This window comes from Chiloscyllium plagiosum, chromosome 12 (assembly GCF_004010195.1).
Source record: "Chiloscyllium plagiosum isolate BGI_BamShark_2017 chromosome 12, ASM401019v2, whole genome shotgun sequence".
Classification (NCBI taxonomy): domain Eukaryota; kingdom Metazoa; phylum Chordata; class Chondrichthyes; order Orectolobiformes; family Hemiscylliidae; genus Chiloscyllium; species Chiloscyllium plagiosum.
In genome coordinates, this window is record NC_057721.1 from 69,281,328 (window position 1) to 69,298,217 (window position 16,890).

General features: G+C 43.9%; 1 protein-coding gene across 2 annotated transcripts in view; it reads right to left on the minus strand.

The window, feature by feature from the left end:
- Positions 1-16,890, minus strand: part of LOC122555394 (Down syndrome cell adhesion molecule homolog) — a 662,754-nt gene that overhangs the window by 260,883 nt on the left and 384,981 nt on the right. For both annotated transcript variants that reach the window (XM_043701363.1, XM_043701364.1), the window contains exon 6: positions 14,768-15,043. In XM_043701363.1, coding sequence (XP_043557298.1) covers positions 14,768-15,043 — 276 coding nt within the window. The remainder of the gene's footprint in view (positions 1-14,767; positions 15,044-16,890) is intronic.

A 16,890-nucleotide genomic window follows, 5' to 3' on the forward strand; every position in this document is an offset into this window, starting at 1 on the left:
AGGTAGGGAGGAGGGACTTGGGGGAGGGGCGTTGGAAATGTGATAGGTGGAAAGAGGTCAAGGTGAGGGTGATAGGTCGGAGTAGGATGGAGGCGGAGAGGTCAAGAAGAAGACTGCAGGTCAGGAAGAAGACTGCAGGTCCTGACCTGCAGTCTTCCAGGGAGAGAGTGGAGCCAAGCCTAATATTTTAAACTTAAATGAGGGCAATGTCATAAATGAGGGCATGAGAGCAGCATTAGTTAAAATATGATAGCAAGTTAAGTTAAGTGATAGATAAACAGAGGTATAGAAGCAGACATTAAGGGAACATTTCAGGATACACAGAATAGATACATTTCAAAGAGAAAGAAATATTCCAAGCAGAGGACACACCATATGTGATGAATGAAAAAAAATTAAAGATAACATGCTTAAGAAAAAGCATATCATTGTTCAAAGATAGATGGTAGATCAGAAGATAAAATATAAATAATAATAAAGAAATACCTAAAAGGTTAGTAAGGAACAAAAGTTACAGTGCAAGAAAAAGCTAGCTAGAAGCATCAAGCAGGTAGTCAGAGTTTCTAGATATTTTGAAAGGGAAATCATTAACAGAGTTAATGTTGGTCCTTTTGAAGTGAATCTGGAGAGTTAATAATGCAAAATAAGGAGATGGCAGATGAATTTAATGTGTATTTTGCATCAGGCTGCATTTTGAACAATGCAACTAACTGTAGAAGCAGCTGTAACTTAGGGAATAGAAGGGACGTGTTATGGAGCAAGTTATGTAACTGTGAGTCTACAAGTCCCAAAGTTTTTGGTGGATTTCATCCTAAGTTTAAAGAAGTGTTTCTTGTGACAGTTGTTGTAGGTGGTCAAATCAGGGCAAGACTTATACATTTAAATGGTAAGGTTTTAGGGAGTCATAGAGTCATAGTCATAGAGATATACAGCATGGAAACAGACCCTTCGGTCCAACACCTCCATGTCCTTGCGCAATTCTCATTTGTCATTTACATAGTTAAAAGTCACACAACACCAGGTCCAACAGGTTTATTTGGAAGCACGAGCTTTCGGAGCACTGCTCCTTCATCAGGTGGTTGTGGAGCAAGACCATAACACACTGAATTTATAGCAACAGGATTGCAGTGTCAGGAAATGTAATATTAAACAAATTCAGCTTAAGTCTTTCATCTTTTAGAAAGATCACATTAATTTCAGTTCCTTCATATGTAAATCCCAGAACTTTAAGTTACATTTTATTTGAGCAAAATAAAACTGCATAAACCCATGTAAGATTCTGTAACTCCTACTTTAGAAATAAAATCAGTCTGACCTAACATTGGGATACAGACTGACTTTAACTTCCCACCTTGAATGCATTATCTGAGCTGAGATGACACCTATTGTTAAAAACTATCTTGAGAATGTAACTTTAACAAAGTTCTGGGATATATGAATGAAAGAATCAAAACTAACATGATCATTCTAAAAGACAAAAGACAAGCTGAATTTGTTTAATATTACATTCCCTGACACTGCAATCATGTTGCGACAAATTCTGTGTCTTACGATTCTGCTCCACAACCACCTGATGAAAAAGCAGCACTTTGAAAGCTAGTGTTTCCAAATAAACCTGTTGGACTATAACCTGGTGTTATGTGATCTTTAACTTTGGCCATCCCAGTCCAACACTGGCACCTCCAAATCACATAGTTACATGGCAGCTTTATGAGAGGATACACCCAAAGGCATCCTCTTGCCAAGTTGAGTTTAGGTGCTGCAGAGAAACAACAGAAAGGACACTGAGCACCCAAGATTGTTTCTTTCCCAGGTAATGCTGGATGTTGTTTGGAGTGAGTGAATATTAGAGACATCTGGAGTTTTCTCTGTGATGATGGTGGACAGTTGTATCTGCTAATGGGGGCAGTTCACAATAATGCAGCTGCTATCAATAAGAGAGCTGAGGATATCTCTGGCAAGAACATCAGATCAGGTGTGTAGAATTTCTTATTCCAAGATATTCTCCCTTCTCTATATGAACTAGCCATTGTTCAATAAACTTGTGCTAACCTTGACCAGCTCCAGCACATTTACGACATAATGGCAGCAGTAAACCTGCTCTCAGGGAAATGCAAGTGACACTTTTACAGGACCGTGGAACTATGCAATGAAGATGGGCAGTAGCCATGCTCCAACACTAGAGCAGAAACAGGAAGTGGCAAACACCAGAAGCCTCAAGAGACAATCTTGAGCTGGGAGAAACTGGCAGGATGTGGGGCAGACAAGCTCCAGTAAGAGGCGAAACTGGACAAATGCAGGGCAGACAGACACTGGTTACATGGGGCAGGAAAAATTCACTGATCAGCAATTCTGGCAGAACTCAGGGAGATGGGCACACTGTCAACACAGTGCCAGAGAGCAGTGGTAAACGAAACAGTGTAGGTTACAACAAATAACCTCAAACCGTAAGTGAAACAGGTGCAAGGAGAGAGAACCTGACGTTTGGCTCAGGCACTGTGGGCTGAATGGCTTCCTTGGGTACGAAAACAATCCTGTGATGCCTGGCACAGGAGAATGCATACTTAACAGCGTCCCTTTTGGCAGTGTCTGGTACAGACTCTCGTGCACACAGCCTCTCCCAGTACCCATCAGGGAGCCCTCACCTGCCATACCATGGACTACCCACCAGAACTACCACCCAGCAGTACCCACCCCCTCCATTCTGAAACTGCATTTCTCTCTTCCCCTCACCCCATTACTGCCCTTAGGACCCACTCAAACATACCAGAGCCACTCTTCACCCCATCAACACTGGGCAAGGTGTCCCCAGTGGTGCAGGGGTCAGAACTGTGAGGTCTCCCTGTGGATGACTGTGGTCCATAGCCAGTAGAGCTTTTGCACCCAGTACCTCCTCTTCCACTGTCCCACCAGCGTCAAGCCTTATCAGCCCCAACTCCTAGTCTCCCCATGCCCCACCACTAGACAGAGAGAGAGAGAGGGGGAGAGGGAGAGAGAAAGAGAGAGAGAGAAAAAGAGAGAGAGAGAGAGAAGGAAGAAAAAGCCTCCCGTTGACAACCCCACTGGCCAGGAGAAGGGGTAGGATGGCCAATGCCTTGCAGCCACTCAAGAAGAATTGTCCCTTTGAGTGGTGACCCAAGCAGATCCGAAAAGGTTAATGAACAAAGACTTCCTGTCGTAGAGTCCAGACAATGGCTTCACAGAGTCCATTCTCAGATGGTCCAATACATAATGTACTTTAAGTAAGAAGCTATGGGTTTCTTTTATATTTTAAATGCTTCAGCATTTAATTAATTTACTAATGTTGAAATTTAGCCATTTAATGTATTGCATTTCACCCAACACAGTCCGTAATATTTTAACATCTTTTACCAGCCAGGCAAAGCACTCCAGAACCCAAGTCCTGTTTTAATATTAAACCCTAAGTGAATCAATGCTTCACTTCAAGCTGTTTCACTTCAAGTTGTGAATGTCAGAATCACAGAATTGTTATGGTGCAGAAGGAGGCCATTTGCCCCATCATGCCTGCACTAGTGATTCAGGGGCATGGCCCTCACTTTAAGTGAGGACTTTCTGGACAGTGCAAAGAAACATCACAATGGAGAAGACTCTTAGACTACCCAAGCTGCACCATCACGGTGGGCAGCACAGTGGCACAGTGGTTAGCACTGCTGCCTCACAGCGCCAGAGACCCGGGTTCAGTTCCCGCCTCAGGCGACTGACTGTGTGGAGTTTGCACGTTCTCCCCGTGTCTGCGTGGGTTTCCTCCGGGTGCTCCGGTTTCCTCCCACAATCCAAAGATGTGCAGGTCAGGTGAATTGGCCATGCTAAATTGCCCGTAGTGTTAGGTAAGGGGTAAATGTATGGGTGGGTTGCGCTTCGGCGGGTCGGTGTGGACTTGTTGAGCCGAAGGGCCTGTTTCCACACTGTAAGTAATCTAATCTAATCTAATCTAATCATCACGTGGAGGGTCTGGACCAGGCCACACAATGCTGCAATGGAGGCTGAAGATTCTACTGCTAGCATCAACTCAGGCCTCTCTCACAAGCCAGCAAAAAACAGGTTTTCATATTTTTATATTTGATTGGAAACCGAGCTGATGATATATTCACATGACAAAGGATCACAGAAGGTTTTGAAAAGACTTGTTGTCTTGTGAGTCAGGAGATACCTCAGATTGCAGTTCTAAATCAACTGCTCCTTATTCAAAAATTGTGTCCCCTGTATTATGGAGATGCGTGATCCAAATATTAACTCCCATCATTGTTGACTGGGGCCATATACACGTATCTTGAACTTTGAAAAGGACACTTTTGCATCGCTAAAGATTTAGAAGAGACCTGGTATTTGAACAGAAACATCTAATCTGCAATGCTTTCAGAGGATTGAATGATTCAGTTTGTGGGTGAAATAAAGCTGATGAAATCTGATCACAGGCAGCCCAGGGAGCCTGGGCAGCAACAGCCTGTGCCCTCCCTCACTTTCTCTGAATGTCCTCTCATCATAGTGTCAGATCCAGACATCCATTGGAAGGCCTCTTCATTATTTATATTGGTAGCTAAACAAATATTTTTTGAATCTATCTCATTGCCTCCAGATTTTTAAAAAATTAAGCCAGCCACAACTGATCTAGGAAGATACCTTTGCGCCAAAGTGTCTTCATCTACAGATCAACATTTGTGATTATCTGTTAACAATACTCTTCTGAGATTAAACGCTGTTTGGTCAATTTTGAGCATTACACTCTGCAGGATGATTTGGCGGTGCCAGTGTTGGACTGGGGTGGGCAAAGTTAAAAATCACATAACACCAGGCTGGAGTCCAACAGGTTTATTTGGAGGCATTAGCTCCGAAAGCTAGTGCCTTCAAATAAACCTGTTGGACTATAACCTGGTGTTGTGTGATTTTTAAGTCTGCAGGATTTTCTTTAACTCATTGGCTACTGTTTGAGAGTGTGTGTACATGTGCTAGTTTATGAGAAAGGTAGTTATACAGATGTGGATAGGGTTTGGTTCGCTCAGAGGATTGGTTTGCGATGCAGAGTGATGCCAACAACACAGGTTCAGTTCCTGTTCCAGCTGAGGTTACAATGAAGACCCTGCCTTTTCAACCTCACCCATTGCTTATATCATGGTGAGCCTCAGAGTAAACCACCACCAATTGTCACTCACTGATGACGGAGCAGCTCGATGGTCCTCTGGAACTATATTTTTTACCAATGATATGCATGTGATAATAATCTTTGTTTCTTGAGCTTGAGTAATGTTTGCTTGTTATCTCATTATTTGGCAACTAAAGAGACCCAGTTGATTTGTTTCTGATAATAAACACAGTCAGATACCTATATAATCTCTATTCTTTCCAAAAATGTAAATTTTGTTGAGGTATGGGACGAGGAAAATAATCAGCTCTCACCCATCCAACCTCAGCTATAACATTCATTTGTCCACCCTTGCAATGCATACCAACGTCCTTCATGCATCTACCTTGATGAGCTCTCTAGGAACTCTGCAAAGTTTCAATGAGGTTGCCTGTCTTTCTCTAAACTCAAGAGAATATAGACTCGGTCTTCTTAATTTCTCTTTGGAATCAGTCCAGTGAACCTTTCTTCTGTGCTAAATATAACTTCCTTTAGTTAAGGAGACCAAAACTATACATCAACTATTCAAGGTCATTAAATGCCAGTGCGCAGGTACAAAATGTAACTGGAAGCATTTACAGTATAGAGAGTTGGCCCTTTCACAAGGGAGTGGTGTATCAAAATGAGGCTGTGATGCTTCAGTTCCAGGAGCCTTGGTACAGTAGTGGACACCACACTGCAGAAAGTATATATTCACAACATCATAGGAGGTATCAAGTAATATAGTGTTCCTCAAAATGATACTAAGCTTAATTTATCAGGACAGGTTGAATAAACTTCAGGAAGTTGAATGTGATCTAAGCAGTTATTCTAAGTGATCAAAGATTTGATAGGGTAGATACTTATTAGGGAATGGAACATAAAGCTAGGGACGTTTTGCTAAAATCATAGAAGACATCAGTCAGACTGTATACTCTGGACAATTTGTACCATTTTCTTAGGAAAGATCCATTGGCATTGGATGGTGTCCAGAGAAGGATCACTAAGTTGATTCTGACTCCGGAGGGTCTGACTTATGAAGTGATGTTGATTCGGTTGGGCCTGTACTCATTGGATTTAGAAGAATGGGAGGCGGTTTATTGAAATAGATATGATTCTTAATGGGCTTGACAGGGTAGATGCAGCGAAGTTATATACCCTTGTGGCAGAGTGTTGGAATGCTGGGCACAATCTCAGGATAAGGGGTCACACATTTATGACAGAGATGAGGAGGAATTCCTTCTCTCAAAGGATTAGAAATCAATGGAATTCTTGAACCAGAGGCTGGGTCATCAAGTACATTCAAGGCTGAGATGGACGGATTTTTAATCTGTAGGGAATCAAAGGTTATGGAGAAGAGATTGGAGAGTGGAGTTGAGGATTATCAGATCAACCATAATTTCATTGAATGACGGAGCAGATTTGAATGGGCTGAATGGCTTACTTCTGCTCTCATGTTTTCTACAGAAAATCAGTCTGGGGTTAGGCTGGTGCAGAGTGAAATCAAGAAAGGTATTGGAAGTATTGTGGGCAGCACGGTGGCACAGTGGGCGGCACGGTGGCACAGTGGTTAGCACTGCTGCCTCACAGCGCCAGAGACCCGGGTTCAATTCCCGCCTCAGGCGACTGACTATGTGGAGTTTGCACATTCTCCCCGTGTCTGCGTGGGTTTCCTCCGGGTGCTCCGGTTTCCTCCCACAGTCCAAAAATGTGCAGGTAAGATGAATTGGCCATGCTAAATTGTCCGTAGTGTTAGGTAAGGGGTAAATGTAGGGGTATGGGTGGTTTGCGCTTTGGCGGATCGGTGTGGACTTGTTGGGCCGAAGGGCCTGGTTCCACACTGTAAGTAATCTAATCAAAACAGAAATAGCTGGAGAAACTCTGCAGGTCTGGCCACATCTGTGGAGAAAAAAACAGAGTTAACATTTTGAGTCCAGTGACACTTCTTTAGGGCCTGGCTAAGTTTCTCTAATCATTTCTGCTTTTGTTTCAGATAGAGTCATAGAGTTCTACAGCACGGAGAAAGGCCCGTAGGCCCAAACTGGTCCATGCCAACCAAAATGTCCATGATTTCCAGCATCTGCAGCTCTTTTTTTAATATATATTGGAAATATGGAACTTTCTCTGTATTGATTTTGAGTCTGTAGGAATTATCAAGACTTAGATCAAAAAGCTTTTGTTGGATGAGAGTATCAAGGAATATCGAGTAAAGGTGGGTACATGGAATTATGATACAGACCAATCATAATCATATTTAAATGGCAGGACAGGCCTGAGGCCTACTCCTCTCATGTGGGCTTTCTGAATGCTGCTGTTATATCGGATGAGCTATAATCAATATTATTAAACAGAAGTTAATTTGTGAGAATGTTTGTTTTATATTCCAAGTGATTAAAGATTTGAAAGAGTAGATAGTTATTAGAGAATGGAATATAAACTAGGGAGGTTTTGCTAAAACCATAGAAGGCACTAGTCAGATCACAGCTGGAATACTGTGAACAGTTCTAAGGAAAGATCCACTGACATTGGACACAGTCCAGAGAAGGTTCACTAAGTTGATCCTGGCTGTGGAGGGACTGACTTATGAAGAGATGTCGAGTTGGTTGGGCCTGTGCTCATTGGCAAGAATGTTTGTTTTATTCTGAAAGAAAAGTTCTTCGTGAAACTCAATGAAATAATCTCTCTGTACAAACAAACGAATCAATTTTACAGCATGACCCAATTGCAAATTGGCCAGAGTAACTAAGAATAGAATATGCTTCTCAATGTAAGTAACCAACACTTCTAGCAAATGCAATGAATTATTAAATTAAATTATTGTTTCTTGCAATATATTGAACTATAAGACGGCTTGGGAGTAAAATAGAGGAGGTTTATGCACAAGAGGCACAGAGTCATAAGCACTAAAACAGATCTTTTGGTCCAACTTGTCCATGTCAACCAAGTCTCCCAAACTAAACTAGTCCCATTTAGAGTCATAGAGTCATAGAGATGTGCAACACGGAAACAAACCCTTTGGTCCAACTCGTCCATGCCGACCAGATATCCTAAATTAATCTAGCCCCATTTGCCAGCACTTGGCCCATATCCCTAGTGAAGAAGGTGTTTGGTATGCTTTCCTTTATTGGTCAGTGCATTGAGCATAGGAGTTGGGAGGTCATGTTGTGACTGTACAGAACATTGGTTAGGCCACTTTTGGAACATTGTGTGCAATTCTGGTCTCCCTCCAATGCTCCAATTCAGCCTCCAATGTTCCAAGGGAAACAGCCCCAGCCTAATTCAGCCTCTCCCTTTAGCTCAAGCTCTCCAACATCCTTGTAAAACTTTTCTGAATCCTTTCAAGTTTCACAACATCCTTTCAATAGTGGGGACCAGAATTGCACGCAGTATTCCAAAAATGGCCTAACCAATGTCCCGTACAGCCGCTACATGACTCCCAACTCCTGTACTCAATGCACTGACCAATAAAGTTTAGATCAGAGTGGTGCTGGAAGAGCACAGCAGGTCAGGCAGCATCTGAGGAGCAGGAAAATCGAGTTTCGGATAAAAGCCAGCACTTGGTCCATATCCCTATTGAAGGGCTTTTGCCCGAAATGTTGATTTTCCTGATCCTTGGATGCACCCTGACTTGCTGTGCTTTTCCAGCACCACTCTGACCTAAACTCTGGTTTCCATCATCTGCAGTTCTCATTTTGCCACACTGACCAATAAAGGCAAGTTTACTAGATACTTCTTCACTATCTTGTCTAACTGGGACTCCACTTTCAATGAGCTTTGAACCTGCACTCCAAGGTCTCTTGCCTGCATTTACCCCATATCCTTGTAAATCCTTCTTATTCATGTACCTATCCAAATGTCTTTTAAATGTTATAACCTCTACCTGCATCTACCATTTCCTCTGGCAGTTCATTCCACATGTGAACTATCCGCTGTGTAAAAAAGTTGCTCCTCAGGTACGTGTTAATTCTTCCCCCTCTCACCTTAAAAATATGCCTCCTAGTTTTGAACTCACCCATCCGAGGGAAAGGCCTTTGCTAGTCACCTCATCCATGCCCTTCATGATTTTATAAACCTTTATAAATTCATCCCTCAACCTCCTAAGCTCCAGTGAAAAAGCCTGTAAGTTGTCAGAAGTCACTCAACACCAGATTATAGTCCAACAGGTTTGTCTGAAATCACACATGCTTTTGGAGCACAGACCCTTCGTCACATTTTGTGTGACTTCTGACGTTGTCCACCATAGTCCAACACCGGCGCCTCCACATCATGTAAGCTGTCATTAGACATTGATGTTTTGCCTCACTGTTATTTTCCTTCTCACATTAATGCTGCCAGTTCTGAGAGAAAGGGAACTTCAGGCTTTGGATATTGAATGAACACTGACACACAATAGATAAATCAGTGAGCTTGCATTGTATGTTCAGCCTCCCTTTTTATTCCTGTGATAGGATTTTTCTGAGATGACAGGGGACATTATTTTCCCAGTCAGACCTGTGTGTCTTTGAAATCTTTCCCACTGTCACTTTGTGAGGATCCTCTTCTTTTACACCGTCACAGATTATCAAGAGGCCCCATGAGATTTTGGCCACATGAAGCAGGTCAGGCTGAAACCTACAGCATTCTTGAAATGTGGTGCAGGAGCTGAATTGTCCCAGCCCATTGGCAAGTGGCTGGGAAGTGGGGGAGCTGACAAAGTGTTGGGGCCGGTGCGGGGAACATCACGGGTACTGGTTCCTGATATCTTCTTGCCGTTGTGGCATAATGCCAACTGTAGGCATCAATCAAGCTACTTGATTAGGTAATTAAAGACCACATTCTGTACTCGTTGGGAAGACCCACCACTGAGTGGAGAGTCTTCCAGGTGACTATAGTGGCCTCCCACATGATTCAATGGGGGGAGATTCCCTCCTTGCTCAGAGCTCCACTGCCCATGGAGGAGGGAGGGGGGTGGGGGGGACAATCCCTCCTCACAATGACAATGGACAAATCCATAGCAATGGCACTGCTATTACTCCACAATCCCACATGGACTACCAAGTTTCAGCTTAATCCAAACTCACTCAAAAGATGGTGAGGTCCCCTTCTTGGAAAGCGGGTGGGCCCAGCAGTGGTCACTACACGTGGACAAGGCTTGAGCCTGCTGAGTGACCAGCAGCTCTTGGGGACAATCTTAATCAGGTGGCAGCCTCTTCATTGGTTGCTGTCACCAATATGGTTTCCAGATTCCAGCATCCACCAAAGTAGGTTGTTTTGCCCTTTTGGTCCTAGCATTGGGACTTGACAATGAGTGGCAAAATTTAGTTCTTTGTTTCTCTGCTTAGATCACACCTATGAGTCTCATTATTGAGCAAGTTAGCTGTAACATGTTTGGCTGGTCAAGTGACATATTGTAGTGGGACAGCATTAAACTGAGAACCTTGTTTTCTCCTGCACCATTTCCCTTATTTCCAGATGTTGGATAGGGTAATGTTCAGGACACATCGGCTCCACCCAGATGTCAGACATAGTCTGGGTACGGGAAAAGAGTTCTCCTCCAGCTTTGAGAGCAAAAAGATTTATCCATACGAATTCCCTAAGGTCCCAGTAATCACACCTGCCCAAATGTTGTTGTACGTATTGCTACCATGCAATAAATCTCCTTGTTATCTAAGAACAAGTGTTTTCTGTCGATTCTCTATGGCAATGTATCCTCAACCACTAATCACTAGAGAGATCCTAGATGAAGCACAGACAAATGAGATCAGTGATAGTGAACTACCTGAACATCCTTTCCACAATATGGCAATGGGGACCACGGTGGCCCAGTGGTTAGCACTGCTGGCACATGTGGCCAGGGACCCGGGTTTGATTCTTGCTCAGGCAACTCTCTATGTGGGGTTTCCTCAGAGTGCTTTGGTTTCCTCCCACAATCCAAAGATATGCAGGTTAGGTGAATTGACCATGCTAAAGTTGCCCATAGTGTTCAGGGATGTGTAGGTTAGGTGCATTAGGCTGGGGTAAATGTGGAGCAATAGAGGAATGGGTCTGGGTGGGTTACTCTTCGGAGGGTCAGTGGATTTGTTGGGCCGAAGGGCCTGTTTCCACACAGTAGGGATTCTTTATCAAATATGTCCAGAGGGATTCTAGTACCACATGCTGCAGACGTGGCAAAGATCACAAGGAACTGGGTGTGGTCTTCTGGGACAATGGCCCAAGTGACACTAGTTGGTAAAACTGCAGCTTTCCACATGAATGGCAGAGAAACAGGCCATTTAACCCAAACAACCCATTCCAGCATCTTTGCACCATTCCACACCCCCCACCCCACCCCCACCCCCATCCCCACACTCCATTTTTTCAAATCAAAAGCTTCTATCATCCAGGGAGAGGGGAGAAGACTGTGAAGGTTGTGCTGGGCCTGGATAACTTTCAGGGAGGTAAAAACAATGACGGCAGATGCTGGAAACCAGATTCTGGATTAGTGGTGCTGGAACAGCACAGCAGTTCAGGCAGCATCTGAGAAGCAGTAAAATCGACGTTTCGGGCAAAAGCCCTTCATCAGGAATACAGGCAGGGTGCCTGAAGGGTGGAGAGCTAAATGACAACTTTCAGCCAGAGTATTGTGTTCAGATCTGGAGACCACATCACAGGAAGGATGCGATCACAACAGAGATAGTACAAAGCTGTTGATGAGGATATTACAATCATAGAGTCATACAGATGTATAGCACGGAAACAGACCCTAAGGTCCAACTCATCCATGCCGACCAGATATCCCAACCCACTCTAGTCCCACCTGCCAGCACCCGTTCCATACCCCTCCAAACCCTTCCTATTCATATACCCATCCAGATGCCTTTTAAATATTGCAAGTGGTGCACCGTGCCACCACTTCCTCTGGGCAGCTCATTCCATACACATACCACCCTCTGCGTGAAAAAGTTGCTGTTTAAATCTCTTTTCTTTCTTTCCCCTCTCACCCTGAACCTATGCCCTCTAGTTCTGGACTACCCCACCCCAGAGAAAAGACTTAGTCTATTTATCCTATCCATGCCCGTCATGATTTTATAAATGTCTAAAAGGTCACCCCTCAGCCCTAGCCTATTCAGCCTCTCCCTACAGCTCAAATCCTCCAACCCTGACAACATCCTTGTAAATCTTTTCTGAACCCTTTTAGATTTCACAACATCCTTGTCAGGACAGAAACATTTTAGCGGGGGAAATATCAGCCTGGCAGTGATTGATTCCCGAGTAATGGAGACAGCTAAACAGAGCTTTAATTAAAGTGTGTAAAATGATGAAGGGACTAGACTAAATAGAAACTACATATTGCCCCCAGCAGAGATGCCAATCACCAGCGAGCAGACATTCAAAGTAATTGATAGAAGAATTAGAAGAGGTAATGTTTTTGATCCAGGCGGTGGTGAGGTCTCTGGAACTCACTGCCTTAAGGCAGCAGAGGCAGGAACCGTCCTCACACTCACTCAGGATCGATTTGCTGTGATTTGCAAGAGTGCAGACCAAAAGCGAGAAAACAGGAATAAGCTGAATCGACATGGACACGATTGGACAGATGGTCTCGTTCTGTGTGACAGATACAGATGACTCAATGTCACAGAGATGTATGTAGATGACAGCATAAAATTACAGAGGGATATCGATAGACTAAGTGAATGGGCAAAACTGTGGCATATTGAGTTCAACGTAAGCAAGCATGAGGTCATCTGTTTTGGACCAAAGAAGGATATTTCAGGTTACTTTCCAGATGGTATAAGGTTAAATTCAGTGGATATCCAAAGAGACTTGGGGGTTCCGGTTTATAGATCTTTACGATGTCACAAACAGGTACAGAACATAACAAAGCTAATGGAATGCTAGCCTTTATATCTAGAGAACTAGCGTACAAAGGTACAGAAGCTATGCCGCAGTTATACAGAACCCTGGTTAGACCTCACTTGGTGTACTGTGTGGAGATATGGGCACCATACCTTAGGAAAGATATTGGAGGGAATACAATATAGGTTTACAAGAGTTATACCAGGACTTCAGGGGTTAAGTTACGAGGAGAGTTTATACAAATTGGGCATGTTTTCTCTTGAAGTTAGACAGTTAAAGGGTGAACTGATCAACATCTGACAGATATTGGTTAGGCCACTGTTGGAATGTTGCGTGCAATTCTGGTCTCCTTCCTATCGGAAAGATTTTGTGAAACTTGAAAAGGCTCAGAAAAGATTTACAAGCATGTTGCGAGGGTTGGAGGATTTAACCAAAGCGAGAGGCAGAACAGGCTGGGGCTGTTTTCCCTGGAGCGTCGGAGGCTGAGGGGTGACCTTATAGAGGTTTACAAAATTATGAGGGGCATGGATAGGATAAATAGACAAAGTCTTTTCCCTGGATCAGGGAGTCCAGAATGAGAGGGCATAGGTTTAGGGTGAGAGGGGAAAGATATAAAAGAGACCTGAGGGGCAACCTTTTCATGCAGAGGGTGGCACGTGTATGGAATGAGCCGCCAGAGGATGTGGTGGAGGCTGGTACAATTGCAACATTTAAGAGGCATTTGGATGGGTATATGAATAGGAAGGGTTTGGAGGGATAGGGGCCGAGTGCTGGCAGGTGGGACTAGGTTGGGTTGGGATATCTGGTCGGCGTGGACAGGTTGGACCGAAGGGTCTGTTTCCATGCTGTACATCTCTATGACTCTATGACTCTATATTAACAGGAAAAGACAGGGTAAATAAAGATCAACTATATCCATTGGTTGGGGATTCTAGAACTAGGGAGTATAGTCTGAGAATTAGGGCCAGACCATTCTGGAGAGATGTTAGGAAGCACTTCTGGACACAAAGCATGGTAGATGTTTGGAACTCTATTCCACAAATGGCAGTGGTTGCTGGATCAGTTGATAATTTAAAATCTGAGGTTGCCAATCTATTGTTTCGCAAAGTTATTAAGAGAGATGGGCCAAGGGCAGGTATATGGAGTGAGGCTATAGATCAGCCATGATCTCATCGAAGGCTGGAACAAGCTCAAGGGGTGGCACGGTGGCTCAGTGGTCAGCACTGCTGCCTCACAGCGCCAGGGATCCGGGTTCAATTCCTGCCTCGGGTGACTGACTGTGTGGAGTTTGCACATTCTCACCATGTCTGCGTGGATTTCCTCCGGGTGCTCCGGTTTCCTCCCACAGTCCAAAGATGTGCCAGTCAGGTGAATTGGCCATGCTAAATTGCCCGTAGTGTTAGGTGCATTAGTCAGGGGTTAATAGAGGGTAGGGTAATGGGTGTGGGTGGGTTACTCTTCGGAGGGTTCGGTATGGACTTGTTGGGCTGACGGGCCTGATTCCATACGGTAGGGAATAAAATCTAATAGCCAACTCCTGTTTTTATATACCTGTACTCTTAATTCAACTTCTTATCCCATGTGGTCAGAATGTCAGCTCAAAACCCACCCACTTTGGACTTAAAAAAAGGCCAATCAGAAATGTCTGAAGGAATAATGTGAGAAAAACACCACAATGTGTGCTTGTGGCAGTGCCAATAAAACCGTAGGACCCTTTCAAGTTGGTCACGCCCAACATCTCTCAAATTCTGTGACAATACAGGTTTGCACAGAATGATTATTGCCAGCGCTACTTCCAGTGAACTGGCAGCAGCCACTTATTTCCACACTAACCTTCAAGGATAACATGAACCAAATCCTGGGCTGACATTCGGCCTTTCCTTACAAAGCACTGATAGGCTCCTCTATCGCTCTTTGCTAATCCGTCTATCATCAGCTTCTCCTGGTTGTTTCCGGTGATTCTCACATTGTTGCCAGGGGTGATGATCTCGCCATTCTGATACCACTCCACCTCATACTCCTCCGCTCCGGTCACTGTACAGGACAGGGATAACTTGCCACCGATGCTGGTTTTCACCTTATGCAGATTTACTGTCGCCTTCAGTCGCTCTGTGCATTGAAACAATACAGGAAGCATTCAAAATCTTATTGCTTGCAAAGTAGACCATTATAAAATCATTCCTGCGAACTCTGTGCAGGTATAAAGGAGGAGAAAGATTTACATTCATTCTGAGATCAAAGAATCACTGCAGTGTGGAAGCAAGCCATTTGGCCCATCCTTTCCACATTTCAAACAAGTATGTTTTGGAAAATGTAGGGGTTGGTGGATGTTCAGGGGAATGTAGCATGAACAAACAAGTGTCTGATGTCAAGACAGGCTCTAAAGTAATGAGGGGAACGTCAGGTTCCAAGCAATCGATTGTGTTAGGAGACTCTCTAGTCAGAGGCACAGACAAACGTTGCTGTAGCCAGCAGCGAATAATCAGGATGGTGTGTTGTTTCCCTGGTGCCAGGATCAAGGATGTCTCAGAGCGTGTGTAGAATGTTGTCAAAGGGGAAAGGGCCCAGCAGAAAGTCATTGTACACATTGGAACCAACGACATAGGAAAGGAAAAAGATGAGATTGTGAAGAGAGAATATGAAAAGTTAGGCAGAAATTTAAAAAGGAGGTCCTCGAGAGTAGGAATATCTGGATTACTCCCGGTGCTATGAGCCAGTGAGAGTAGGACTAGGAGGATAGAGCAGATGAATGCATGGCTAAGGAGTTGGAGTATGGGAGAAGGATTCACATTTTTGGATCATTGGAATCTCTTTTGTGCTAGAAGTGACTTGTACAAGAAGGATGAATTGCACCTGAATTGGAAGGGGACTAATATACTGGCAGGGACATTTGCTAGAGCTGCTCGGGAGGATTTAAACTAGTAAGGTGGAAGGGGGGGGAGGAGGGTTTGGGACCCAGAGAGATAGTGAGGAAAGAGATCAATCTGAGACTGATACAGTTGAGAACACAGGCAAGTCAAACAGTCAGGAGCAGGCAGGGACAAAGCAGAGAACAAGGTAGGACTGATAAATTAAACTGCATTTATTTCAAGGCAAGAGGCCTAACAGGGAAGGCGGATAAACTCAGGTAATGGTAGGAACATGGAACTGGGAAAGCATAGCAATTACAGAGATGTAGTCATGGATGGACAGCACTGGCAGCTTAATGTTCCAGGATACAAATGCAACAGGAAGGACAGAAAGGGAGGCAAGAGAGAAGGGGAGTGGCGTTTTTGATAAGGGATAATGATGAGGGGTATGTTGGGTTCCAGCTGTACTTAGGGAGGATATTCCCAGAAATATCTCCAGAGAAGTTATTTGGGTGGAACTGAGAAATAACCTGATTGGGATTGTATTATAGACCCCCGAATAGTCAATGGGAAATTGAGAAAGAAATTTGTAAGGAGATCTCAGCTATCTGTAAGAATAAGAGTGGTAATGGTTGGGGATTTTAACTTTCCAAACATAGACTGGGACTGCCATAGTGTTCAGGGTTTAGATGGGGAAGAATTTGTTAAGAGTGTACAAGAAAACTTTCTGATTCAGTATGTGAATGTACCTACGAGAGAAGGTGCAAAACTTGACCTACTCTTGGGAAATAAGGCAGGGCAGGTGACTGAGGTGACTTTGGAGCCAGCGACCATAATTCTATTAGTTTTAAAATAATGATGGAAATGGATAGACCAGAATCAAACAGTTGAAGTTCTAAATTGGAGGAAGGCTAATTTTGATGGGATTAGGCAAGAACTTTCAAAAGCTGATTGGGGCAGATGTTTGCAGGTAAAGGGACGGCTGAAAAATGGGAAGCCTTCAGAAATGAGATAACGAGAGCCCAGAGAAAGTATATTCCTGTTAAAGTGAAAGGAAAAGTTGGTAGTATAGGGACTGCTGGATGACTAGAGAAATTGAGGGTTTAG